The sequence below is a fragment of the Muscardinus avellanarius genome (assembly GCF_963383645.1).
Source record: "Muscardinus avellanarius genome assembly, chromosome: 5".
In the NCBI taxonomy this organism is placed as follows: Eukaryota; Metazoa; Chordata; class Mammalia; order Rodentia; family Gliridae; genus Muscardinus; species Muscardinus avellanarius.
The window spans coordinates 70,472,830-70,500,340 of record NC_137790.1 but is presented as its reverse complement, the minus strand read 5'-3'; the positions used below and the strand labels follow the sequence as shown (position 1 = coordinate 70,500,340).

Genomic DNA, 27,511 nt, shown 5'->3' with positions numbered 1-27,511 from the left:
ATTTTAAACCTTCTGAGAACCCCAGGGCATTGTTTTTGTCTGTCTCTGAGTTCAGGTACATGTCACCAATAACAGGCATATAGTACAGGAAACAAAACAACATGGATTTGCATCCCTGGCCCCTCTGCCTGCCAGCTGCATCCTTGAGCTACAACGGTGCACTTGTAATTGAGATAGTAGCATCTGCTTTGTAGTGCTATTGTGAAGATTACATGAAAGAGTAAGTGTGAGCGTGCTTCACAAGGTGCCTGGCAGGCAATGGGCAAGAAACATCACTCTGATATAGCCCTTTTGATATAGTCACTTAAATGCAGTGTTAGCACCTATACAGCTCACAATATTCAGGTACATTTGTTGTTTTCATTTTTAAAATATTTTTATTGGTGCATTTGTATTCATACACCATAATGGGGTAAAAAACTTGTGTGGACATACATGCACACATCACCCAGTTAGCCCCCACCCAATCCCCACCCTGCTCCCTCCCCATGTTGTTTTCATTTAATACTAGTTTTTATTCAGAAATCCCATTCTTCCCTGACTTTTCCCCCTCTCAGCCCAGGGAAATCTATTTCTCCTTTTGTTCACCAAGACGTTTTGTCTATACTTGCAGATGTCTGCACATCTACTTCCTCTAAATGCTTAACCTTTTTATAAAACAAAAGGTGCAATAATTTATAATCCCCTTTGGTTTTCTACCCTGCTCCATCTCTTCCCATAATTATAGAAATTTCAAAGAATGAAGTATAGCTTTAATGCTGCCTATTCCTCTTCAGCAGGGACAGAAAGGGAAGTATTCTGGGTGGAAAAATGTGAGTTAGTATCTTAAAATATTACCTGCCTTATAGCCATTGTGAAACTGGGATATTTTATCTGAATAATTGACCTTTTACCTTGTTGAAGCTTAATGTGCACAGCAGACATCCTCTCTGCTCCCCACCAGCCTACATATTACCCTTGCGCATATTGGAGGAAAGGCAGCCCTTGCTCCATCCCCCAAGCCTATGGACACAAACCCAGGCTTCAGCTCCTGCCCCTTCTCCAGCCAGACTGGGCTGTTGTGCGGGACATATTTGCACAGCTAACCCGGGGCCCCTGGAGTATCAGGCTCCTAACCCCACCACATTTCTCACCTTGTGTCTCACACTGGGGTTAACGATGCATCTGGCAGGCTGTTCTCATTTAATCACTTACCTCCTCATTCAAAGGCCGTAAGGTCTCTGCTCATTCTCTGAGAACCTGTTGACCTGTAAGTGGGCTGCGTAGGTAAAGTGAAAGCATGAACAATAGACCAATCAGGAGAAGGGATGCACATGTATGAACAGGAGGAGGGTGGGTATCAGAGAAGAGTGATGACCCACCAGGTTCGAGTGCTTATATACCCTTCTTTACAGTGTCACCAGATGGGAGGCAGTGTCCCCCAGAAGAGAGGCCTCAATTCATCCCTAGCAGGTTCTTGACTTACACCACAGAAAGAATTTTCAGGATATGTCAAAGAGACTCAAAGGTTCATTTAAAAAAGCAAAGAGATTTCTTTAGGAAAGCAAACAACTGAGTAAAATACATGCTTAAAAGGAGGTGTGTACTTTGGGGCTCATGAGCTCTTTTTTCTAAAGGAAATTTTGTAAATAGGGAAAAAAAAGAAATGCATAGAGTAACCTGAGAGCTCAGTTCTTAGTTGTGGGGCACAGGGGTCGCCGTGGCCTGGTTCTTTCGGGATCTCTAGATTGATATCATCCAGTCAGCAGATAATGTTTGGATTCATGTCCTAAGTCTGTAGCAGTATTTTCCCTTGGCTTTACCTAATCTAAACAAAATACATTTTGTAAGCCAGCAATGCATGTAGGCATTAGTAGACTCTCAGCATTCTGGTCAGGAGCTTTTTAAGAATTCTGGGCTGGAGGAGTGCAGGCCTGGGAAGCAAAGGTGAGGATGTTCATGGAGCTTTTTAGATTTGAAGGTACAGTTTCTTTTCCCTTTCCTACTGATCTCCTTTCTCTCTGTCCTTATTTCTTCTCTCCTATATCAGTAGGGAAGAGGAAAATGGTTGAAGGCAGGGACAAGTTACCAAAGGGAAGGGGAGGAACCTCACTGGGAACAAAGACCATCTTACAGTGCAGATGAAGTCTCCTAGTGCCCTCTTGGAACTGCTTCAGAGAAACAGATGAAAAACTCATCAGGGTATGGTCACAACTTTTAGCCTTCTCTCTGTGCTTTTGCAGGATTCCCGGTCAGGCTAAATGCCCATTCGACATTTATTATATACTAGTTTTGGAAGGTTGAGCTGGTATTTGGACCAAAATAAGTTTTCTATTTCATTCTTTGGGTTGCACAGAGAATTCTCTATTATGTTTCTGACAGTTCTCTGCAGCTGAGCCAGGTATCACATTATACAAAGGAACAAAGTGGTTTTAAAGTCAGCAAGTGAGATAAAAATTAAGCAAAACAAAATTATCTCTGAAAGTTCCTTTAATTACCCATGAAATATAGGCTACATAATTCTGTGTGTGCTACCCAATATAGTAGTTCTCATGTATGCTAGGTGTGAGAACTACTGAGTTACACTAAATGGGAGCTACAGGAAAAGTCCATAGATGGATCTCAGTAACGTCAATTACGTGGCCTTTAAGAAATGAGATGCGGCCAGATGTAGGGGCACAAACTTGTAATCCCAGTACTGGAAAGCTTGAGACAGGAGGATCGCAAGTTCAAGGCCAGCTTCAGCAACTTAGCGAAGCCCTCAGCAACTTAGTGAGACCCTGTTAAAAATAAAAAAAATAAAATGGGGCTGTGGGTATAGTTCAGAGGTAGAATGCCTGTGTGTGCAATTCTACTATCTCCCCCAACACACATAAGCACAACTCAAATGATGTAGAAATTAATAAAGTAGAAAACAGAAGTTTCTCGTCATAGGTGAGTCATATGTACATCAATAGTATATATTAATTATTTCACAGTTAACACACATTTTCACAAAGAAATTCACGGCACTTTATTAACAATTTGAGTTAATAGAGTCACTACAGTAGCTGTCTCTGAACTTTCTGCTTGCTGCCTAGTAGACCCTCCTATCTGTTTCCGCTGCTTCTCTTGTTTTCCATTATTATGATGTTGCTTTGCATTTCTCCTTGAACTTGTTGCTTTTCTCCTGTTGTGCATTCCATGAATACTTTCTTTATGGTGACCATCACATGACTTTCTTCTTCAGTGTGTTCCCTGCACGTTTGTGACCCTGTGTTCACACACACTGCAGGAGATGCACCTCAGCACTCCACAGTGCTCCATCCGGTGGCTGCTCACCACCCTGACCTACGGCCTCCTCACCTGCCACCCGCTTCCCTTGTCCTAACGCACATACCCTGGCTGTTCTTACAAAATCCATCCTTTTGTCTTTTCATTTACTCCTTCTTGACAAGTTAATTTCTCTTTCCAGTTGCATGCATTAATTCTGTACTCATCCCTTTCCCTCCTCATAACCTTTTCCAAATATGTACTCCACACTCTCACAAAGAAAGCTTGAGAAAATTATAGTTAGGTATCTATCTGATCTGACAGTCTTGCCCAGAAGAAGCCTCTATGATAAGTTATGTCTTCACCTATGAAAGCCCAAATCAACAGCTTTACCAACTATTACATCACTCTGATGATGATGATGATGATGATGATGATGATGAGGAGGAGGAGGAGGGATTGGATCCAGCGGCATTCTACTTTCAAGCTATACCTAGAGCCCTATTTTATTTTTTTAGTTTCAAACAGTGTCTCACTAAGTTACTGAGGGCCTCACTAAGTTGCTGAGGCTGGTCCTGAACCTGCAATCCTCTTGTTTCAGCCTCCCAAGTACTGGCATTAGAATTTTTCCACACCACACTCAGCTCATCTCCCCATATTTGAAGACCTGAATATTGCCTTAAGTTTCCTGTAGTCCAACATTAAGTCCCACCAAGAGCATCATGGGATAGACTATCATCTATCTTATCCTTGACTTCCTCCCAGGAAGATGGGGACTATTCCCCCTAAAAGCCTTCATTTTTTAGTATGTATATAATCAGTCATCCAAGGATTAATGCAAACTCTCAAGTGTACTTAAATTTGGTCCATAGACATAAATTTAGTCTATTAATATCTCACATAAGAATTTTATCATGTATCATCCTCTAATTTGTGAAATCTCAGAATTTAATGAATAAATCTGCATCCAATTCAACTATAATTTTACAGGTTTCAGTTAACATTCCTGACTCACCATCCACTCAAGAAATCAGAGTCCTTGGCCGGGCGTGGTGGCACACGCTTGTAATCCCTGAACTTGGGAGGCAGAGACAGGAGGATCGCACAGGTTTGAAGCCAGCCATGCTGGCTTAAGAGATCCTGTTTCCAAATAAAAATATAAAAAAAAAATAGGTCTGGGAGTGTAGCCTGGAGGTAGAAGGGTTTCTAGGAACCCCAATACCACCAAAAAAAGAAAAAGAAAAAAGAAATCAGAGTCCTTTAAAATTCATTTTCCTTTTATTACATCACAAACTTTTGACTGTTGAAAAGTCAGATTCTTGACCCAGTTAGAGCCTGAGCTGAGAAAATTACCTCTTGGTTCTTGACTAGTATAATCTGGACCAAGTGGGAATTATCTCAAAGCTAACTAAAGGCCATATGATAGAATTCCTTCTGTCCCCAGTACATGTAATTTATCAAAAATGGTTCAAAACAATACACCAGTACAGAGTATTTGCTGTATAATTTGTCAAACTGTTCAAGTGTCACCATCCTAAAGGCCCTCTCCTTCCACAAATGTCTTGGGGTTTTCTACCTCTTTAAAGCCTTTGCCAGCCGGGCGTGGTGGCGCACGCTTGTAATCCCCGCGCTTGGGAGGCGGAGACAGGAGGATCGCGCAGGTTCGAAGCCAGCCGTGCTGGCGTAAGAGACCCTGTTTCAAAAATATAAAATAGGTCTGGGAGTGTAGCCCGGAGGAAGGAGGGCTTCCAGGAACCCCAGTACCACCAAAAAAAAAAAAAAAAGCCTTTGCCAAAGTCTCTATTTACAGCCAGCTCATTGTTGTTATTGTTGTTTTGTGCAGCACTGGGAATTGAACTCAGGACCTCATATATCTAGTCAAGTGCTCTACCACTGAGCTACACCCAAGCCCTTTCAAAACTTGTTTAAAATCCTCTTTCTTCAACTTCTTCCAGACTCTCACCTCTCTGGCCTAGAACCCTCTCTTTCCTTGCCTCTCACCTTCCCCGAGTTCTTAGCACCTTGTCACCACTGGTCCTTGCCCTGCCTCTTCCTCCTCCTGTTTTCTGCCTTTACAGAATGGCACTTGCTGTACAGGTCCCCCATTCTCTTTTCCTAGGAGACACACATATAGATGGGTGAGAGACACATATCTCATGGTGAGATGGTAAGACTGCAGTTCAAGGGACTCCACTGGGAATGGGGAAGTCAGAATTTTCCACAGAGAATCTGAATGGGAGGGGAAGAAGCTGTGAATACTCTTAGATTAATGCTTTAAAAAAAATCAGTGATGCTGGGCGTGGTGGCGCACGCTTGTAATCCCCACACTTGGGAGGCTGAGACAGGAGGATCACACAGGTTTGAAGCCAGCCTCAGCTATTAGTGAGGCTCTCAGCAACTTAGACCCTGTTTCCAAATAAAGAATAGAAATAGGTCTGGGAGTATGGCCCACAGGTAGAAAAGCCCCTGGGTTCCACTCTCAGTACCATAAAAAAAATCAGTGACACATATATTTACTATAATTATGGTCATAATGTAATATTTTATATTCTTTATATCCTTTTTAAAAATTTAGATACCATATTTTATGCCTTTTTAATGTCTTCATAAATTCCTTGAGAACATTTTTTTTTTTTTTTGTAGTGGAAAGTCAACCCGGGGTGCTCTACCACTGAACTACATTTCCAGCTTTATTTTATTTTATTTTAGTTTTATTTTGAAATAAGTTCTCACTAAGTTGCTGAGGGTCTCACTAAGTTGATAAGGCTGGCCTCAAACCTGCAATCTTCCTGTCTCAGCCTCTTAAGTATTGGGATTACAGGCCTGTACCACCATGCCCTGCCTGATTGATTGATTGATTGATTTTGTAGTGCTGGGGATTGAACCCAGGGACATTTTACCTCCTGGCTACACCCCAGCCCTATTTATAATTCTTTATTTTGAAACAGGCTCTCACTAAGTTTCAGAGGGCCTCACTAAGCATCTGAGGCCGGCTTTAAACCTGTAATCCTCCTGTCTCAGCCTCCCAAATACTGGGATTATAAGCACGCGTGACCACGCCTGGCTTACTTTTTATTTTGAAACAGGGTTTCACTGAGTTGCCAAGGTTGATGACCCTCCTGTCTCAGCCTTTCAAGTACTGGAATTCAGGACACATTCCACTGTACCTGGCTGAGGACAGATAATTTTTTTATTCACTTATTGGTACATTATTGTGAGATTCGAAGGGATACAAACACACATGCATACAACACCTGATATATTTCCCTCCAAACTGTACCTCTCTCCCCACTTCTCCCATCTCCCCAAAGAGGCAGATATTTTTTAATGCTGTATCATAATTTAATGTACATTTGTAAAATGATTCCTCTGTTATCCCATATGTAGGTTATTTCCATTTTTACTATTATAAAATATCCATGGATAAATGCAGTCCTTATCTCTACAGATCCCAAAGCATGAACAGCTGACCTCCCTCTTTTCTTTCTGAAACTCTCTGTCCCTTCTGGCTCCTGTGATAGTGTATCAAAGCTTAAATCTACAAAAACAGGTGCTCTCCCTGGTGCTGAACTCTCTCAGTCTTTTTTTGTGTGTGTGTGTGGTACTGGGGTTCCTGGAAGCCCTTCTACCTCCGGGATACACTCCCAGACCTATTTTTAATATATTTTTATTTGGAAACAGGGTCTCTTAAGCCAGCACAGCTGGCTTCGAACCTGCGCGATCCTCCTGTCTCCGCCTCCCAAGCGGGGGGATTACAAGCGTGCGCCACCACGCCCGGCTCTCTCAGTCATTTTATAATTTTCTTACCCTTCTTTTCTCTCCTCTTTTGTATCACATTAATCTTTTCTTTGCCCTCTGTATTAGTTTGCTAGGCTGCCATAACAGTTTTGAATCCTTTGAGTCATTTTGGAGAACTACTCATCTTTCTTTCTCCACATAGAATTAGGTGCTAAGCCCATAGAATGGTGATTCCCAAAGTCCACATAAGAGTTAACCATCTCAAAATCTTTAAACTCCACCATCACCTCTCCCCTCCATTGCCCAAACAGTCTAGTATAGGCTCCCAAAGCAGAAAATCCGGAACCCCAACTCACTGTCACGGGTCTTCAAACACTTGACTTCATGATGTGTTCCCTTGTTATGGTTTGGATATGGAATGACCCCCAGAAAAGCTCATGGGTTGGGAACGCAGCAAGATTCAGAGGTGGGGCATGAGGAGGTAGATCAGGGGCATGGCTTCCAGGACTATATTCCTGTCTGCTTCTCTCCCTCTTTCTGCTTCTTGGTCCTCATGAGGTGAAAGCAGCTTTTCCTCTTCTGCCATATCCTAACACTCTGCCAGTGAGCCACTTCCACCTGGAGCTGGCCAACCACGGACTGAAGCCTTTGAAACCTCATGAGCCAATAAGCCTTTCTTTCTCTAAGTTCTTGTCAAGTATTTTGGTCACAGTGAAGAGAAAACTTGATGAAAAAAAAATCCCTACTTTCCAGTCACACTATAACCATCACTATTCCAAGACAATAACCTAAATTCTTCTCTCTTGGTACTTTATGTTCTTTCATTTATCTGAAATTTTCTATTCTTCTTTGAGAATATTCACCCATCAAAATCCCACCCATAATTTATGACCCACTTTAAAGAACATTTTCTTCAATGCGCTTTCAGTGTTTCTCAGGATATATGAGAATAGGATCTATATCTCCATTCTTTAGCTGATCTGCAGCACCCAACTCATACCCTTTTTTCATTTAGCAAAGTTGCAGGCATTTGTTGATACTCCCTAATAGCTCGGATCTCATCATCCTATAAATAGACTAGATTGCATTTTCCTAAATGCTTTCACTGGAGTTTGCCAACATTGCAGTGCACACTGCCCTGCTCAGCCCTTTTGGACAGCTTGCTAGATCTTTTTTTTTTTTTATAGTACATCTTCATCAACTTACATTTCACTCCTTGGAAAGATACTGGAGTTGTCTGCAAGCCTGATGATTTTATTGCTTGTGTCTCTTATTTTTCATGTATAAAAAAAGTTCTATAGGCCCTGTGCCAGGACTTATTCCTGAGGGAATAGTTCTGTTTACATTTCTCTTTGACAATCATTCCCACTATTTCCTTGTTTTCCTTTCAGTAATCTCTCCTCTTCCAGGATCTTTCTGTAATGCTTTCCCTGGGTGGCACAGACTATGTCATGTTCACCTTCAGTGCCTAGCATAATACCTGGCAAATACAGAGCATCATAAATATTTTTTGAATGAATTAACATAAGGGAATTGGCAAGAATGCAGATACTGAAGAACCTTAGCAGAAGCAGGATCTCAGGAGTCAGACAGGGTCAAGGAGACTCAGCATTGGAGAAATAGTAAATAAGGGTCAGAATGAAAGATCCAATACAAGAGTATTTTTTAAATTAATTTATTTATTTGCAGCACTGGTCATTGAACCCAGGAGTGGGTTTACTAATTTTTATTTTTATTTTGAAATAGGGTCTCACTAAGTTGCTTAGGCTGGCCTCAAATTTGTCTATCCTTTCCCTCAGCCTCCCAAATCCCGGTGGACCCCCGTACTCAGCAATACAAGACTATTAAATGGAGACAAAGCTGGGCGAGGAGGCAAGAGGATCAGGAGTAGTTTGGGAAGCAGATCATGACTAGTTGAAATCGAAATGCTCAGACTGCAGGTTAACAAAAGTGACTGAAACATATCGGTGTCAGTACTTAATAGAGAAAAAATACAACTGCTCTAAATCGGTTTTCTCACTTCTTAAAAAGAGAGATAGTAATCATAGGTGCCACAGAAAGTTGTGAAAACTAAGTCATTCAACAAATATTTATTGAGTAGCCACTGTATTCCATGATCTATGCTAAGGTCTGGGTACCTTTGTCTATTTTTTTCTTTCTCTTTAGTAGAGCAAGGGATGGAAGCCAAAGCCACACACATGCGAGGCAAGTGCTCTGGCAACTGAGTCATGTCCCCAGCCCTCTTAGTATATTTTGTTTGTACAACAAAATGCCCAAGACAGGGAAATTTATAAAGAATAGAGACTTTGTTAATTCAGGGCTCTAGAAGCTGGGGAGTTCAAGAGCGTGGTGCTGGTATCTGGTAAGGCCTTCTGTTCATCCTAACATGATAGACATCATCATGTTGTGAGACAGGACAATTGTATTAGCTCAGGTCTCTCTTCCTCATATTATAAGGTCACGAATACCATTGTGGCATTCCCACAGTCATGATTTTGTTTAATCCTAATTATTTTCATAATTCTTCACTTCCAAAGACCATTGACATATAAGCTGGAGTATTAAGTTTCCACTACACAAGCTTTTGAGAAACACATTTGCGATGGTTTGGGTGAGTGTCCCCCAAAGGCCCATGTGTATGAGGCTTGGTCCCCAGGGCAGTGGTGGAACCCTCAGGAGGCAGGCCCTTCTGGGAAGTCCTCGGTGGAGGCGTTCCCTCGGGGAGGATTATGGTCTTTTTCTCACTTTTGCTTCCGGCCTTATAAGACGAACAGTTTGCTCTGAGCCATGCTCCCATCCTCATATGCCACCTTCACTAGAGGCCCAAAGCAAAGGAGATACTCAATTTTGAACTAGGACTTTCAGAACTAGAAGGCAAGACAAACCTTTTCTCTTCAAGTATTTTGTTATAGTAATGGGAAGCTGACTAATACAATATTTAAACCATGGCACTGAGTAATGAATATAAAGCCCTTCGCTTTACATTCAAAGGCAAGGTCAAATGAAAATCTAGATTTCTATCCATAATGGCTCATACTTTTGACTTTAGAAATTCTAAATAAATTAGTGTGACTTGTATCCTCCTTCTCTGTGCTCTTGCCTATTACATCAAAAAGTTCTAAGTTGGGCGTGCTGGCACATGCTTGTAATCCTAGCTTTTGGGAGGCTGAGACAAGAGGATCACGGTTCTTGGGCCAGCCTCAGCTAGTACTTAGTGAGGCCCTTTGGAATTCAGTGAGACCCTGTTTCCAAATAAAGAATAAAAAATAGGGCTGGGAGTGTAGCTCTGATGTAGAATGCCCCCGGGTTCCATCCTCGATACTAAAAAAAAAAAAAAAAAAAAAAAAAAAAAGTTTTAATGCCTCACAGCCTGATATATTTCCACATAAATTATGCTTCTTTCCCCCCTAAAATTGCTAGATTTTCTGAAGAATTCAATGAGCCACTATTGTGTTTTATTCACCCTGTCTTTTTTATCTGGACTGAAATTCACCACTACCAATTACCCTGGACCTCTCTTAGCCATAGCTGCTGCTAACAATTGCTTAAACATTATAATTACTATTTCACCCGTGGTTACTTCAAAATTCTGGGATAGATGCTACTAACTTCTAATATGTCTACCTCTAGCCAGCCAATATTGTTGAGAGCATTTGATTCATCCAGTTGAGTTGAGTTCATGGCAATTTTGAATGGAATATCAGTAAATCAAAGAATCTCAGTGTTGAAAGAGATGTTTGAGTCATCTAGCCCAACTCCCAGCCTTCTAACTTTAGAAATACTGAAGCTAAGTCTTTGATATTTCCTTTTTATCTCTGAGCATGAATTTTGAATATTGATCATTAAATGTTGCCACCAATTTCTGCTGTCTTCCTTTGGTAATGTTAAATAATTTTTAATTATTACTTTGGACACCCTTAAGAATGTTTTTCAAATTGTTTTTTACCACCTCACTTCTAGATCATAGAAGTCCTATTTTATTTTTATTTATTTTCTAGAAGTAGAATTCTATTTTAGAATTTGCAGAATACAGCTGAAAAATATGTGAAACAATGATAACACTTCAAGGAAAAATATACAAATCTATATTACAAAGACTTTAATACCTTTCTCTAGTTGATAGAACTAGAAAGGATCTCAAAATGAATATGAAATTGATGATTTCTGCATAGTCATGAAGAATTGGCTTATATTTTAGAATGATTTTTGGACTTTTAGAAACATTTTTCCATTTGCTAGCTGTTTCTCCAATGTCACTTGACTTCCAAAAACACGCACAAATTTGCTTTATTCTTGCTCTTTGCAATATAAGCAATGTTCTCAGTACCTTATGCTTATTTTTCCATTCAATAAATAATTTAACCATTCAAGAAATATTTATTGATGCCCACTGTAGGTAAGACAATTGCATTAGGTATTACAATTTATGTTATTGCTTTTGGGGAGTAGTTTTTGTAGTACTGAAGATTAATTCCAGAGACATTCTACCACTGAACTACACCCTCAGCCCTATTTAATTTTTTATTTTGAAACACGTTCTCACTAAGTTACGTCACAATGGTCTTCAACCTGTGATCCTCCCGTCTCAGCCTCCCAATTCCTGAGATTACAGGCAAGAACCACCAGACCTGGTGTGATGTCACTGCTTTGGAAATGTTTCTTATTTATTTATTTATTTATTTATTTATTTATTTATTTATTTATTTATTTATTTATTTGGTGGTACTGGGGTTCCTGGAAACCCTTCTACCTCTGGGCTACACCCCCAGACCTTTTTTTTTATACTTTTTTATTTGGAAACAGGGTCTCTTAAGCCAACGTGGCTGGCTTTGAACCCGTGCCATCCTCCTGTCTCCGCCTCCCAAGCGCGGGGATTACAAGCGTGCGCCACCTCGCCCGGCTTGGAAATGTTTAATAATAAAATTATATATAGGAGGAGCTACACAGAAATAATATATAGTATGCATAAAATAAACTGTTAAAAAGTTGTCGAATCTTGTTAGTTTCAGTTGGCTGACATAGCAATATATCACAGAGTGGATGGCTTACACTACAAAAATTTATTTTCTCACAGTCTGAGGACTGACCCAAGGTAGTTCTGACTAACCCAGTAACCATAAGAAACCGGCTTTGGATTCTCAGGCAAGATTTTGATCAGGAGCCCTGACGTGATAGCTTGGTGACTGATGAGGATGGAGACTTGGAGAGAGGATGAACAAGAAGTCTCCAGTGCCACAAAAACAAAAACCCCAAACCAAAAAACAACCGTCGCCCCATTTACAACAAACCAGGCAGCAATTCCCTTGCTCTTGTGACCTACATCTCTCTCCGACTTACTCCCTCCTTTGTTTTGTTTACTTTCCCCTCTCTTTTATGATAAAATTAGAAATCATTCAGCTTGTTTAGTTAAACATCTCTGTTCTTTGGTAACTGGCATTGCCACCGCCACCAAGATGCCACAATTTAATTGATCAGTTATTAGATTGGTTTGTTGCTGCCTGGTTAGTTGACGGGGTGGATTTCTCTGAGCACGATGCTTGGTTTAGCAATACAATACTCACAAGATCTCTGAGTGCGGTGTGCTAATTCTTAGACTCTTCTTGATGAGCATTAGAAGAGATGTTATAAAATGTTGATGCCTGGGCCCCACTGTCCCCGCATCTGATCTGATTCAGTCTTAGGTTCAAAGCCTTTCCAAGTGATTCTCATGGGTAACCAGGGTGGAGAATCTCTGGCTAGAGCTAATCTCAGGCTGCCCACTTAAGTCTCTTCTGACACTTAAATCTCTTTTACTGGGAAATCTAAACTGATGAATCTTTTTTTGGACAATTTTCCTGGGTGCATAAACATTTCACTACTACCAGAGAGGGAAGCAGTAGGTAATGGTTAATAGTAGACCAAAACCTCCTCTCAAAACTTGAGCAGTGCTCAGGTCTGAGTGTGGCTCAGTTGTAGAGTACGCACTGAGCATGCATGAGGCTGTGAGTTCAATCCCCAGAGTGTGCGGGCACACACACACACACACACACACACACACACACACACACACAATCTAACAACGCTCAGTTGTGGCTCTTTCTGAGGTCAAAGGAATGTCCTTCTAGGTCCATAGGTCTCAACCAAGAAAAATGTGTTCTCCATGAGATATTTAACAAAGCTTGGGGGTTATTTTGGGTTGTTTCAACTTGGAGGAATGCTACTGGCATCTGGTGGATAGAAGTCAGAGAGATGCTAAATATCCTGTAATGCACAGAACAGCCCCCAAACAAAGAATTATCCAGCACAAAATAGTGTCAAGGTTCAGAAACCCTCTTCTAAATCCTTGCTCTCATGCCGGGCGTGGTGGCGCACGCTTGTAATCCCCGCGCTTGGGAGGCAGAGACAGGAGGATCGCGCAGGTTCGAAGCCAGCTGTGCTGGCTTAAGAGACCCTGTTTCCAAATAAAAATATAAAAAATAGGTCTGGGAGTGTAGCCCGGAGGTAGAAGGGCTTCCAGGAAACCCTAGCACCACCAAAAAAAATAAAATAATAATAATAATAATAATAATAATAATAATAATAATCCTTGCTCTCAGACCCCTGTCTCAAGAGATAGCATTCTTAATGGAAATAATCCTGAAATGCTTTTTCCTTTCCGGAAGCATACCTTGAGCTATCCTTTTCAACTCCATCTTTTACATCTTTTTTAAAGTAGCCTCAGTATGAGATCATCTGCTTCATAAGAACCAAAGGCTGCTGCCTGACTGTGCACGTCAGAGGCAGTATAATCTGGGGTCGCCTTTTCCATTGGGCCGCCCTTCTGAAATAGAGTGTGCTGAGCCCAGGACCTGATGGAGTTCCTGCCCCGCCTCCTTTCACCAGGTGCCCGGCAGCCCTGGGGTGCAGGTCACTCCAGGAGGGGTGCCCTGGGGCTGCTGGGTGTGTCAGCGGCCAGTCCAGCTGGGTCAGGCTGCTGCCTGGTCGATTAGTAAGTGCTGGGCTGACATTTTGAGCAGGGCCCGAACCTGCTGGGTTTTCTCCCCACTTCCTTAGATTGGTTCATTATTAAATTAAAGATTGTTGTAATTTAAATTGAACTATCAGACAGCCTGGGGACAAAGGCTCAGGGATTTGGTGAAGAAACTGAACCTGGTCTTGCATTTACCAACTCCAATCTCAGCTGGGTGCTTTTTCTTTCTCTGAAAAAAATAATTCAAAACTCGAAGGGCTGGCAGTAGAAGTAGAACCTTCCCCTGCAGTGTCAGGAGCCCACACAGAGAGGCTGGCATGCCAGGAAAGGGAGCTGATTATAAATAGCATGAAAAGCGGCATCAGTCAAAACTCGCTGGTGTGCCTGCACAAAATGTTAAAAGAAACAAACAGCTTCCAAAGGAGGAAGCAACGACTTCTCTTTATTTTTATAATTGAAAATGCTAAGGAACATAGACAGTTTATATTCATAGAAATTGAAACACACACACACACACACACACACACACACACACACACACCTCAACGGAGCCCCATTAAGATAATGATGGATAATCATTAATTTTAAAATAACAAAAACACAAGTGGTTGGAGCTTCACAGAGGGAGCAGCTGTCCTTTTTCCTCTATGTAATTGATGCTATTTATTTAGAGCGTCTATGTTTTTCCCTGGTGAAGTGACGTTTCCTATATGTGGTTTTTTGGGGGGTTTTTATTTTCCAGCTAAGATGGAAACCATTTGAGATTCCAAAACTGTCTCAGAAGAAAGTGGACTTCGTGAGCGTAAGTCAGTCAGCCGCCCTCCTCTCCTCTGCGGGGTGGGGGTGGGGGGTCACGCACCATTCCCAGGCTGCATGCCACACCCCCACCTCGGGAGGCAGCAGAGACAAAACCGCCTGCCTGTGCCCCAGGGGCTGGCCGAGGGGTCTTACTTACTGGCTCTATAAGGCTCCTAACACAGAAGGACTGAGAAGAGCTTCCACGTCTCAGGAAGGCCAAGAGAAAGTGCACCTGTTCCCACCTCCAGCTCCTTTCTTTGGTTAGGACAGGGCTTTTAATCTTTCTGCTCCGTGGGCCCCTTTGGTAGTCTGGTGACCCTGTGCTATTCTTTGGTTAGGTGTGTAGTGCTGGGGATTGAACCTGGGGCTTCCTACGTGCTAGGCAAGCACTCCATCATGGAGTTACATCCTCAGCCCTTTTTATTAATTTTTTTTTTATTTTCAGACAGGGTCTTGGTCAGTCACCCAGGCTGGCCTCAAATGTGTGATCTTACTGCCTCAGCCTCCCGAGTAGCTGGGATTACAGACATACACCACCACTACCATGCCTGCTATTACATTAAATTGCAAGAAGTCATTACACTGAAATGCAATGATAAAAATGTTTCACAAAGCAAATTGTGTTTTGTTTATAGTCATGTATCTGCTTCCTCGTTAATGTACTAAACAGTAATATCTGTGGAAAAATCTAATAACTATAGGATGAGCATAAATGGTATTTTGAGAAAAATATCCATGATTTCTAGCAATGACAACATTGTGGGCACTTCTAATACAGCTATGGGGTGGGCTGTTTGTTTTTGTAGTACTGGGAATTAAACCCAGGGGTATTCTACCTCTAAGCTATATACCCAGCCCGTTTTTATTTTTTTGTCTTGAAACAGGGTCTTGCTAAATTAGTGAAGTTCTCGCTAAGTTGCTGAGGCTGACCTCAGACTTGAAATCCTCCTGTCTCAGCCTCCAAGTGCTGTGATTAGAGGCAGGTGCCACTTTTCCTGGCTTTTTATTTTTTATTTATATTTATATATTTTTTAGGTATCGGGGATTGAATCCAGGTGGCATTCTACCTCTGAGCTACATCCCCAGCCCTATTTTTTATTCTTTTTTTTTTAAACAGGGTCTCACTAAGTTGTGGAGAGCCTCACTAAGTAGCTGAAGCTGTCCACAAACCTGTGATCCTCCTGCCTCGGCCTCCCATGTATTGGGATTACAAGCATGTGCCACCAAGCCAGGCTCTGCCTGGCTCTTTATTAAGTGCTCCAAACCCTGTATAGACTCACTACACCTCAATTTTGCAAATTGGGTTAAAATCCAAAAAGAACCCCCCCCCTTTCTGTGTGAACAATGGATTTTTTTATTTATTTTTATTTATTTTTACTTATTTTTTATTTTTATTTTTTATTTTGGTGGTACTGGGGTTCCTGGAAGCCCTTCTACCTCTGGGCTACACTCCCAGACCTATTTTATATATATATTTTTAAATTTGGAAACAGGGTCTCTTAAGCTAGCGAGACTGGCTCTGAACCAGCGCAACCCCCCTGTCTCTGCCTCCCAAGTGCGGGGATTACAAGTGTGCGCCACCACGCCCGGCGTGAACGATGGAGTTTGAGGAGCAGAGCTCCCTCCCTTTGTGATTGCAGGTTTGCAGCCAACGGCTTGTTTTGAGAAGGTCTACGTGCTACAATTTCAAGCACTGTGGGTAATCTGGTCACATAGCAGAGAGCATTACAGCAGTTCAGAATGTGTTCCTCTGTCCTGTTCTGGGGAGATGAATCCGACCCTCTGCAAGCAGAGGCTGCCCGCGTGGTGTGGTCAACTTGAGGGGCATTAACTGACATCTGAAGCTGCAACCTTCTTCCCCAAATCTCCTAGACATCTGATAGCCCCTTCATCAGAATCAATCCTCCGGGTCAATCTTAAGCGTCGAACTGATAAAATGACACTTTTTAATTCATTAAACATAATGTACTCATGCCAGGCTTGTTGGTGCACACCTGTAATCCCAGTACTTGGAAGTCTGAGACAGGAGGGCCGTAGGTTTGAGGCCAGCCTCAGCAACTTAGTGAGACCCTAAGCAACTTAACAAGATTGTTTCAAAATAAAATAAATAAAAAATGAGAAATGATCTGAGGTGTACCTCAAAGGTAGAATGCCCCCGGGACCAATGCCCAGAACCAAAAAAACGGTAATGTATTCATACTTTATAAATGCATATCATGTAGTAATTAAGACAATCGAGATTTAGACCATAGCTGGCAATCAGGATGAACCACAACCTATCAAACATAAGTCTGTAAATTCCAGGTTCCCCAGAGGTAGCCTAGATCTGAGACATCCCACTGACCCACAGAGAAGGCCCTTCTAGACCCTTATCTCATGACCCTCGGGGCAGGGGGGAAGCTGGTCTCTTGGGCACTGCTCATATTCAACCCTCCTCTCCTGCGGTCCTCTCCCAGGGCCTGCACACCCTGTGTGGAGCTGGAGACATCAGGTCTAACAACGGGCTTGCTATCCACATTTTCCTGTGTAACACCTCCATGGGGAACAGGTAAGTGTTCGGGACTGGGTGGCAGCTCCCTGAGGACTGTTGGCTAGAGGCGAGAGCCGAGTCCCACTCAGAGAGTCACACATGCATATGTTGTTGTTTTTTCCTCAAAGAAATGTGTGTGTGTTTGTGTGTGTGCATGATAATAAATAAGCATTTCTATTTTGACGATCTCTTATGACATGGACAAGAATGACTTTTAACAGTACAAACAGAAAAGGCAGGATGGGATCCTGGAATGAAGGAGCTACTCAAAGGCACTGTGACTGTAGGATGGTTTAAGTCTGAATAGTCTTAAATTCTAAGGTTTCCCAGGTCTGTTCTGGAGTCCTAAGTCACACAGCACGAGCAGCCATTAGGTCTACCTGTTGGTGGCAGGTCAAACGAATAGACTTGGCTAATAGCTGTGGAAACGTCATGTCTCTGAGTTGAGAAGTTTATATAATGGCTTTTTTAAATTTAAAAAAATATATAAAAATAATGGCTTTTTTAAATTTAAAAAAATATATAAATGACATTCCTGCCTTTTCTTTGGGAAGCAGATATTGTATCAGCTTTGCATGCTGATCTCTGGAACCACATGTTGTGTCTGTCTTGCCAGCAGAACAAACTTGTGTGAGCCGCAGCTCAAGGCCAAGATCACGGCCCTGTGACAAGCCTCCCTTGGGTCCAGCTTCATACAATCCCGGCCCCCCTCTCCACTCAAGCCATAGCAGCCTTCATTCGCTTGGATCCTCACTTCGGGGCATTGTACATGCTGCCCCGTTTGCCTGGAATGTTCTCTCCTCTTGCCTAGATAATATCTTCACACCTCAGTCAAATGTCCCGTCTTCAGTGAAGCTCTTCCTGTCTTCTATTGTTTCATTCTTCACAACTTGACCTTCTCAGAGCCATTACATTTTGGAATGACGCTGTTCTGTAATTATTTGTGATCTGACTCCCTGCCAGGCTCTAAGCTCCATGAGGACAAAGACTGGGTCATTCTGCTCGGCGTATTATACCCAGCACCGAGCCTGGCACGTAGTGGACACTAAACAACAATTGTTAGAATGAATGAGTTTGTCCACAGAGTGTTAGAATGGAAAGTCACAGGAAGTGTTCTGTATGTTTCAGATGCTTTTACAACTCAGATGGGGACTTCTTGATTGGTGAGTTCTATTTCAGACCTCTTAACTATTCACTGATCCCTAGCCACAAGCTCTTTCTAATTATCTTTCTTGTTATTTATTTATTTATTTATTTATTCATTCATTTATATTGGTACTGGCATTTGAACGCAGAAGCATTCTACTTCTGAGCTGCACCTTCAGCCCTTTTCATTTTTTGGTACTAAGTATTGAACCAGGGATGTTCTTCCTCCATGCCCTTTTAATTCTTTTTATTTTGAAGCAGAGTTTCACTAAATTGCTAAGGCTGGCCTCCAACCTGAAATCCTCCTATCTCAGCCTCCCAAGTACTGGGATTACAGGTGTGTACCACACAACCCCACAGTTTCAAGCTTCAACCCTATTATATATGGTGGTACTGGGGATAGAAGCCTTCTACCTCCAGGCTACACTCCCAGACCTATTTTCATATTTCATTTGGAATGAAACCAGGTTTTGCTAAGCTGCTAAGGGCCTGGCTGAGTTGCTGAGGCTGGCCTCAAAGCTGTGGTCCTCCTGTCTCAGCCACCCAAGTACTGAGATTATAGGCCTATGCCACCATGCCTAGCTTGTTTTCTAGTTTTCTTTTTTCCTTTTTTTTTTTTTTTTTGTTGTTGTTGTTGTTTTGTACTGGAGATGAAACCCAGAGGCATACTCCCCAGCCTTATTTTTTGATTCTTTATTTTGAAACAGGGTCTCAAATGAGTTGCAAAGGGTCTCACTAAGTATCTGAGGCTGTCCGAGAACCATGCTCCTCTGGTCTCAGCCTCCCAAATGTTGGGATTACAAGCTTGCGCCACCACACCCGGCTTCTTTCTGGTTTCCTATACATTCTTTTCCTTCATTATCCAATGTTTTTATTTCACTATTTCACCTAGTGCAATCTGTAGTCAGGTCTAGAGGCCACTCGTGGTCTGGAAAAGATTCCTAGTGCACCTCAGAGCCCTTACCCTACCCCTGGCCTCTGTGTTTGCCCATCTCTTCTGGGCCTTTCTGAAGTGCAAGAGCCGGGCAGCGGAGGGCAATGAAGAGTGAGTGACACTAACGTGTGATTAACTTCTTAAAGTAACTCCACCTGCCTTGAACTCCCCCAAGGAAAGCCTGTCATTGATGACTGCAATTAAAGTACACATTTTCCTGAGATCAACTAAAATAAAAGGTCATTCAGAAATTGTTCCGGTTCCCCCACCACATTTGATGGTGTCAGAGGCAACATTTTGGTGTAGTCATTAGAAATGTACATGCCAGTCTCCTACTGGAATTGTCAGAAATGGGTGATTTTCTGCCCTACTTCTGCTGCCATTTTTGGTCAATTCACAAAATTGTGCATATTCAAGCTTCTCATCTGGCAACCAAAAAAAAAAAAAAAAAAAAAGGCATACAGGTTCTTCCAGATCATAAAATAGCTAACTGAAGTCATCAGAATATACATTCCCCCCCTCCCAAAGCCTGAATCAAAGCTCTTTTTATTTGGAATGAAAAGCAGACACAGCCTGCAGGCTGCGTGAAATGGAAAGGGTTGCTCACCACTGCCCGGTCTTTTTTTGTCAGTTCCCCAGAAAGGGAAGCTTCTCATTTACACTGAGTTTGGCAAGATGCTGGTGCAGCCCAACGAGATCTGCGTCATTCAGGTTGGGAATGCGCCCCCTTCTCCTCCCTGCCTCTCCCTAATTTGGGAGCAATCAGATGTTTCAGCTGCTGCTATTTCCAACTCTAAAATTTCTCTGTCATGTCTGGGCGACATGGGGAGGGAGTTGGAGTCACGCAGGAGAGTTCTTGGGTGGAAGGCTAAGAAGGCTGGGCTGTCTTTTGTTTTAACGTAGCACACAACCACAAAGCAAGGGCACTGGCCGTTTCACTTTCCTACATGTTTATATCTACTCTGGGTAAGGCTCTGTTGGGGGTAGAGGGGAGTGAAGGGATTATTTTGGTTTTTAATGTGGTTACATCTGGGCTCTCTCTCTGGATCCACTGAGAGATTAGACTAAAATAGCCTTGAGTCCCTGATGTGATTAGTAGTTCGGTTTTTCTTTCGAACTCATCTTTGATCTGATCACCTCTCAATCATAGCTTAACAAAGCACAACTTTGCTTCTGCGTGAGGGACGGCCCCTGGCTCTGGGGCAGCCTCTTTGTAAGGACAAGTATGCTATCAGAGGCCACACATGTGTCTGCCTTCATTCCAGAGAGGAATGCGGTTCAGCATAGATGTCTTTGAGGAGACCAGGGGCTACATCCTGGAGGTCTACGGAGTCCACTTTGAGTTACCTGACCTGGGACCCATTGGTAAGTCTCCAAAATAGCCTCTAAGCCTCACTTGACATAGAGGACTCAGATAAGTGCACAAGAGCTAAACATCCCCCCACCACCCTTTACTTTCTCACTTAAATCTCAACTTTCCTCTTCAGACAACTTCTCTAAACCAAGTTGTCTTCTTGTAAAATACATGAGTAATACAGTGACCCAAACCCAAACCATGAGAAATTTCCTTCTAGAATAATACAGAGAGCATTGGAGATAAACACAGTGCAAAATGGGTTTCTGGTCACAAGAGCACACATGCAGACGTCTAAATTACTGTGAGCTGGAGTCACCAGGAACAGCTACACAGAAGAGATGAGCTTTGACTACTTCTTAGTGAAAAGTCGAAGAGGAAAGGGAACAGCAACAGCACAAGTGTGCAAGTGGGAATGAGCCTCGTGAATAATCATCATTTGGTTTGTTTTGGGTACTGGGATTGAACTCAGGGGCATTCTACCTCAGACCTTCTTATTTGTATTTTAAAACAGAGTCGCACTGAATTGCTGAGGCTGTCCTCAAACCTGTGACCCTCCTCTTTCAGCCTCCCGAGTACTGGGATTATAGGTGTGCACTACCATGCCCGGCTAAGTCAATGGGTTGTGTGTAGACAATCAAGTGAAAAAAGCTTAAAGCCAGGCGTGGTGGCACACGCTTGTAATCCCCGCGCTTGGGAGGCAGAGACAGGAGGATCTCGCAGGATCGAAGCCAGCCGCGTGTGCTGGCTTAGGAGACCCTGTTTCTAAATAAAAATGTAAAAATAGGTCTGGGAGTGTAGCCCGGAGGTAGAAGGGCTTCCAGGAACCCCAGTACCACCAAAAAAAAAAAAAAAAAGCCATAAAAAACATCTGGGGCTCTGTCACTACGGAAAGTGGGAGTGGCCTGAGCTGCACATTGCTACTGAGCACAAGCCACAAAATCCATATGCTTAACAGCAACAAACAAACAAAACCTGGGGTGTAGCTTAGCTTGGAAGTAGAATGCTCCTGGGTTCTATCCCCAGCACACACAATAAATAAGTAAATAAAGTCCATCATTCAGTGTTAGGAAAGAGCAAGAATCAGCAGTGCCTGTGCAGCCGGTTAAAATGTCCAAAAATGAACCAAGGTCCCCGGTTCCCATTCCTCCGGCAAGTGAGCAGGAGTGTCAGGAGAGGAGTGAAGGTGTTTGCAGGGATCGGCCTCGACCACACCCCTCCATTCTTCCCTTCCTTGTCAACAGCTTTCAGAGCCAAACAGGGACAGGCCAGCATGTGCCTTCTGGTCACTCCCCTGAGGGATCCAAAGTCTCAGAGGAAGGTGGGCGGCAGCAGAGGCAGCCGGAGCGCAGTGGGCCGTCTGTCATCCTGCCCGCCCGCCACCCACTCTTCCCACTTTGGTCTGGCTTCCTGCTGCTCCACAGGCAGCAAAGCCTGCGGGCTCCACGGAACATGTACCCTCTGGAAAATATATATAATTTACTAACCAGCTGGGGGCTTATTTTTTTTAACCCCAGGAGCCGGAAATGATAAAACACTCCCCAGGTTTCTCCTCTCAGAGTTAAATTATGTTTTTGCACTTATGCTTTTCATATTTGGTCTTTTGATTGATTTTCTTTCTCTGATGGAACACTTCTTCATAAGCAAGGCTAAGCAGACAAGTCCTGAACACTTTTTTCCCTTAGTGGCAGGCAGAGTTTTTAGGCTGGAGCATAGTTTGATAGCCTTGAATGCAGAGTTCTGTCTGAGGATCAGAGGCCTGCCTGGGACAGCTCCGTGTAGCCCTTCCTTCTGAGATCAAGGACTGGAAATGTGATCTAGAGTCGTGAGGTTTCCCTGGAAAGCCCAGTATGCTGTCAGGTCTCCCCTTTTTCTCTCTTCTTGTCCCTCATCTTTGATCTGGTCAGCTCTCAATCATAGCTTGACAATGCATATAGAGTGGTTTTGCAAACCACAACGTTAGGAAAATATGCTGGTTGATGATACTAATGATTTTTATAAAATTTCCAAGCAAATTCCTTGGGTCTTCCTAAAACGATACCAAATTGGAAATCTAGTGAGTCTTTGAGCAATGAAAGCAACTTGTGGAATGGCTCTTGACATGAAATAAAGCCCTTCTTGTTGTGAGTATCTTATGTGATTTCAAAAAAGTATCTTATGTGATTTAGGAGCCAATGGCTTGGCCAATCCTCGTGATTTCTTGATACCAGTTGCTTGGTATGAAGATCGTCAAGTACCAGGGGGTTACACTGTGATTAATAAATACCAGGGCAAGCTGTTTGCTGCCAAACAGGTAAGAGGGTTGGTACCCAGGGGAGGGAGTGAATAGTTATTGGGCCACTACTCATAGTTACTGAGCTACTGCTGATATCTATCAAGTTACCAACCGAAGGCTGACGATGCCCGTGTTCAGGACTTTACCACACCACCAGCGTACTACAAATAAGGTACTATTTGTATTACTCATGGTCATAAAAACAGGTCAGGGAATGATAAATAATTTACCAGTGTCTCAGTTAGTGCCAGAACCAGCACTCAAACCCACATCTCTCTGATTTTAAAGGTTGTGTTCTTTCCACTCATGAAGCAATGACAATCCTAGCTATATGTTGGTCTCTGTAAATGGTGTGGAAAATATAATATAAAAGCAGAGTAATATATTTGAAAAGGAAAATGAGATAACAAGATCAATCAAGACATATTCCCCAATTGACCACCCTATTTCAACTACAAGTAATAGTTGATACAAAACAAATAGAATGCAGTTAACTAGCATGACTTGGTTTATATCATTAACCTGAAAAGCTCAGAACATAAACCTAGGTACAGGTAATAATAAAAATAATTTTTAAAAATGATAACAATAGAGCTGGGCGTGGTGGCGCACACTTTGTAATCCCAGTATCTGGGAGGCTGAGACAGGAGGAAAGGGTTTGCGGCCAGCCTCAGCTACTTAGTGAGGCCCTTTGCAACTCAGTGAGACCCTGTTTCAAAATAAAGAATAAAAAATAGGGCTGAGGGTGTAGCTTTGAGGTAGAATGCCCCTGGATTCCATCCCTAGTACCACAAAAAAATAAAAACTGATAACAATATAACAATATATACAATCTGTATGTTCCTATGCATTATGGCTTAACATATCAAATATATATTAGAATAAATTAATTGTATACTATAAATAACCCCAAAATGTCTTCTGTTAACATTGCTTGTTTGATTTTTTTTTTTTTTGGTCTGACTTATTCCTTATATTTGCCAAAGCATGCTATCTTTCTTAAACAGCATCTAGAGGTTGTGTCAAACCACAGAGACCAACCTTTTTGGCACTAAAAATTAACCCCTGATGCAGACACATTGTCACCTATATTCTCAGGGTCAGGTTTCTCAGAAGTGGTTAAGGGATCATTGTATCAGAACTCTTCAGGAAAGATGGTTTAAAGTGCACATCCATAGCTGGGACCAGTGGCATATGTCTTATAATAAGCCTCCAGTACTTGGGAGGCTGAGACAGGAGGATCACAGGCTTAAAGCTGGCCTCGGCAACTTAGCAAGACCCTATTTTTAAAAATATGGTGGGGGGGCAACTGGGCTTGTAGCTTGAAGGTAGAAAGGCTCTGGGTTCAGTCCCCAGGACCAAATAAAAGGCGGATTCATAGGTAGTACTCCAGCTTGGCAAAAGTGATAACCTCTGGGGCTCAGAGGTAGAAATCTGCATTCATTTTAAGTAGGTTCTTAGATCATTTTTAAAGGCAGTTGGTAGAGAATCGCCATTCTGGAAGCAGTCAGAACCTGTGCTGGCTATTTTATGTGTGAGCCCCACTGACCTATTCTCCATCCTCCTGGGCGGTTGTTCTATACAAGTGGTACCACCTGGGCCCCTGGTCTCCTGGATTTGTTGAGTTCAGCCCACAGGAAATTGGAAGACAAGATGGGGTATCACTCTCTACTCCTTTCCTTCTTGAGACTGTTTCTGGCAGTGGCTCCTGGTGGGGGGCCCCAGTGGTGTGCTAGAGCCAGTTCATGCCAACCTGCAAGAGCTGGCACACACTCTCTTCACAGCTCTGTGTTCAACAACATCACACTGGCAGCCCAACAGTGATCATGGTGAGAGTATTGATACCTTAGAAATGAGCAAATGCTATAAATCACAGCTTTGAAGTCTCCCAGTGTTTTTATTTGGGGGGGATACTGGGGATTGAACTTTGGGGTGTTTTTTTGTTGTTGTTGTACTGGGGTTCCTGGAAACCCTTTTACCTCCGGGCTACACTCCAGTACCTATTTTTATACTTTTTTATTTGGAAACAGGGTCTCTTAAGCCAGTGCTGCTGGCTTCGAACCTGCGTGATCCTCCTGTCTCTGCCTCCCAAGCGTGGGAATTACAAGCATGTGCCACCACGCCTGGCTCTTCTTATTTTATTTTGAAACAGAGTCTCGCTAAGTTGCTAAAACTGCCCATAAACTTGCAATTCTCCTGTCTCTGCCTCCTAAATATTAGAATTCCAGGAATGTGTCACCACACCCAGCTGGTTCTAACTCTGGATGGAGTCCTATAGCAATATTCTCCACCCTTATTCCTCATGCCCAAGAATGATATTTTTTGTTTACTTCTGTGAGACTCAGATACCTCCACGCCTCTTAATGATTCCACTTAACCCTAACCAAACCTCTGTGAGTAGTCTGTTCACTAAAATCTTTATTTTTATTTTTATTTATTTTTAATTAATTTATTTATTTTTTATTGGTGCACTGTATTCATACATCATAGTGGCATACAAACTTTTGTAGACATACATGCACACAACGCCCAGTCAGCCCCCACCCGATCCCCACCCCATTCTCTCTCCATCCCTCCCTCCCATGCTTGGCTTAGTGGTTGACATCTAGTATTATAGCAATTTATCCAAAATTAAAAATGATAATCTCACATAACAGTTTCATTTGTCTGATACCAAGCTTTTGATGACTTAAAGATAACATTTCAATATTTCTTTTTACTTTCTTTCTTACCAGAGAATATTTTTTTTCTATTTTTTAGGTGAAACTATCATATATTTATATATTTATTTTTCAGAAAAAAAATCTATCCTAATATGGAATATGGACTCTAGATACCCAAAACGATCTTGAAAAAGAACAATGCTAGAAGATATATATTTTCTGATTTCAAACCATATAAAGCTACAATAATTGAAACAGTGTAGTACTATTCTAAAGGCAGATATATAAACCATTGGAGTTAAATAAAAGCCTAGAGCTAAATTCTTCCCTATATTGTCAACTTATTTTTGACAAGGTTTCCATGAACATTTGGTGGTGGAAATAATAATCTTTTAACTAAATATTGTTGAAAAATAATACTTACATGGAAAAGAATAAAATTGGACCCTTACCTAATCCCATATACAAATATTAACTCAAAATAGATAAAAGACCTAAATATAAATCTTAAGACTATAAACTTTTAGGAGAAAATCTGGGTCATAAAACCTCACAACATTGAAATTGGCAGTGATTTCTTGGATATGATTTCAATGGCACAGGCAACAGAAGAGTATACAAACTCCCTAAAAAATAAAAAAATATTGTATATCCAAAGACAATGTAAACAGAGTTAAAAGTTACTGATAGAATGGGATAAAATATTTCCAAATGCTATATCTGAGGGTATATTAATATTCCAACTAGAAATCCTAAAAATTAATAACAATAAAGGCAAACAATACCATTTAGAGATAGGTAAAAGACTAACATAAATAATGAATCTCCACAGATAACCAATCTTAGTTGTCTGTTGGATGGAAAATCTTGTTTCTCTGGTTCTGGTGAGTGTTACCTATTTCTTCTTTGTAGTTAATCTCTTTGAGTATTTTCTCTAGCGCTGGTTTTGAAGACATAAATTCCTTCAGTTTCTGTTTGTCATGGAAGCTTCTTATTTCTCCATCTAATTTGATAGATAGTTTTGCTGGGTAGGAAATTTTTGGCTGGAAGTTGTTTTCTTTCAGAGTTTGGAATATGTTACTCCAAGCCCTTCTGGCTCTCATGACTTGGTTTGGGAAGTCTGGAGTGATTCGAATTGGTTTGCCTCTGAATGTCACTTGGTCCTTTGTTTTTGTTGCCTTTAAGATTCTCTGCTTGGCTTCCACATTGGTCATTTTGACAATTATGTGGCGTGGGGATCCTCTTCTCCGATCCTGTCTAAAGGGAGTTCTATAAGTTTCCTGGACCTGTGTATCAACCTCTTGCTCTATGTTTGGAAAATTTTCTGCTATTACTTCCTTGAAGAGATTGTTGATCCCTTTGGTTTCACTTTCTTTTCCCTCCTCTATTCCAATTATTCTTAGGTTAGCTCTCTTAAAATGGGCCCATATTTCTTCAATATCAGATTCCTGCTGTCGGATATTTTTTCCTAGATTAGAAACTATGCGTTCATTTTTGGAATGATCATCTTCTAAGAGCGAGATTCTGTTCTCCATGTGGTCTAATCGGTTGTTTGTGCTTTGAATTGAGGCCTTTACTTCATTAATTGCATCCTTTATCTCTTTTTGGCTCTCTCTGAGTTCTTTTCGAAGCACCTCTATTATTTCTACAGTTATTTTCCTGATTTGATCTTCTAGAAATCTCTGATTTTCTGTTTTATCGGGTTCTGATGTTGTGGGGTTGTGGGCATTCATTGCTCCAGTATTATTCCTCTTTCCCATGATTTCGGAAGTTTGTGCCTTCTCTGGGTTCTTCCCTTGGGTCACTATGACTTCACTTAAGGTGTTCTGGATCTCGAGTCAGTAGTATCTCAGACCCCACTACTCCTTTACTGGGTTGTATCACAGAGTCTCC

At 42.0% G+C, this 27,511-nt stretch overlaps 1 protein-coding gene across 1 annotated transcript in view; it reads left to right on the top strand.

Annotated features, from left to right (window-relative positions):
* HGD (homogentisate 1,2-dioxygenase) overlaps positions 1-27,511 on the top strand; it is a gene marked incomplete at both ends in the record, with an annotated part of 55,395 nt that overhangs the window by 14,431 nt on the left and 13,453 nt on the right. Inside the window, 6 exons of the mRNA XM_080696525.1 lie at positions 14,661-14,720; positions 17,173-17,264; positions 18,375-18,409; positions 19,958-20,037; positions 20,592-20,691; positions 22,849-22,973. Coding sequence (XP_080552651.1) covers positions 14,661-14,720; positions 17,173-17,264; positions 18,375-18,409; positions 19,958-20,037; positions 20,592-20,691; positions 22,849-22,973 — 492 coding nt within the window. The remainder of the gene's footprint in view (positions 1-14,660; positions 14,721-17,172; positions 17,265-18,374; positions 18,410-19,957; positions 20,038-20,591; positions 20,692-22,848; positions 22,974-27,511) is intronic.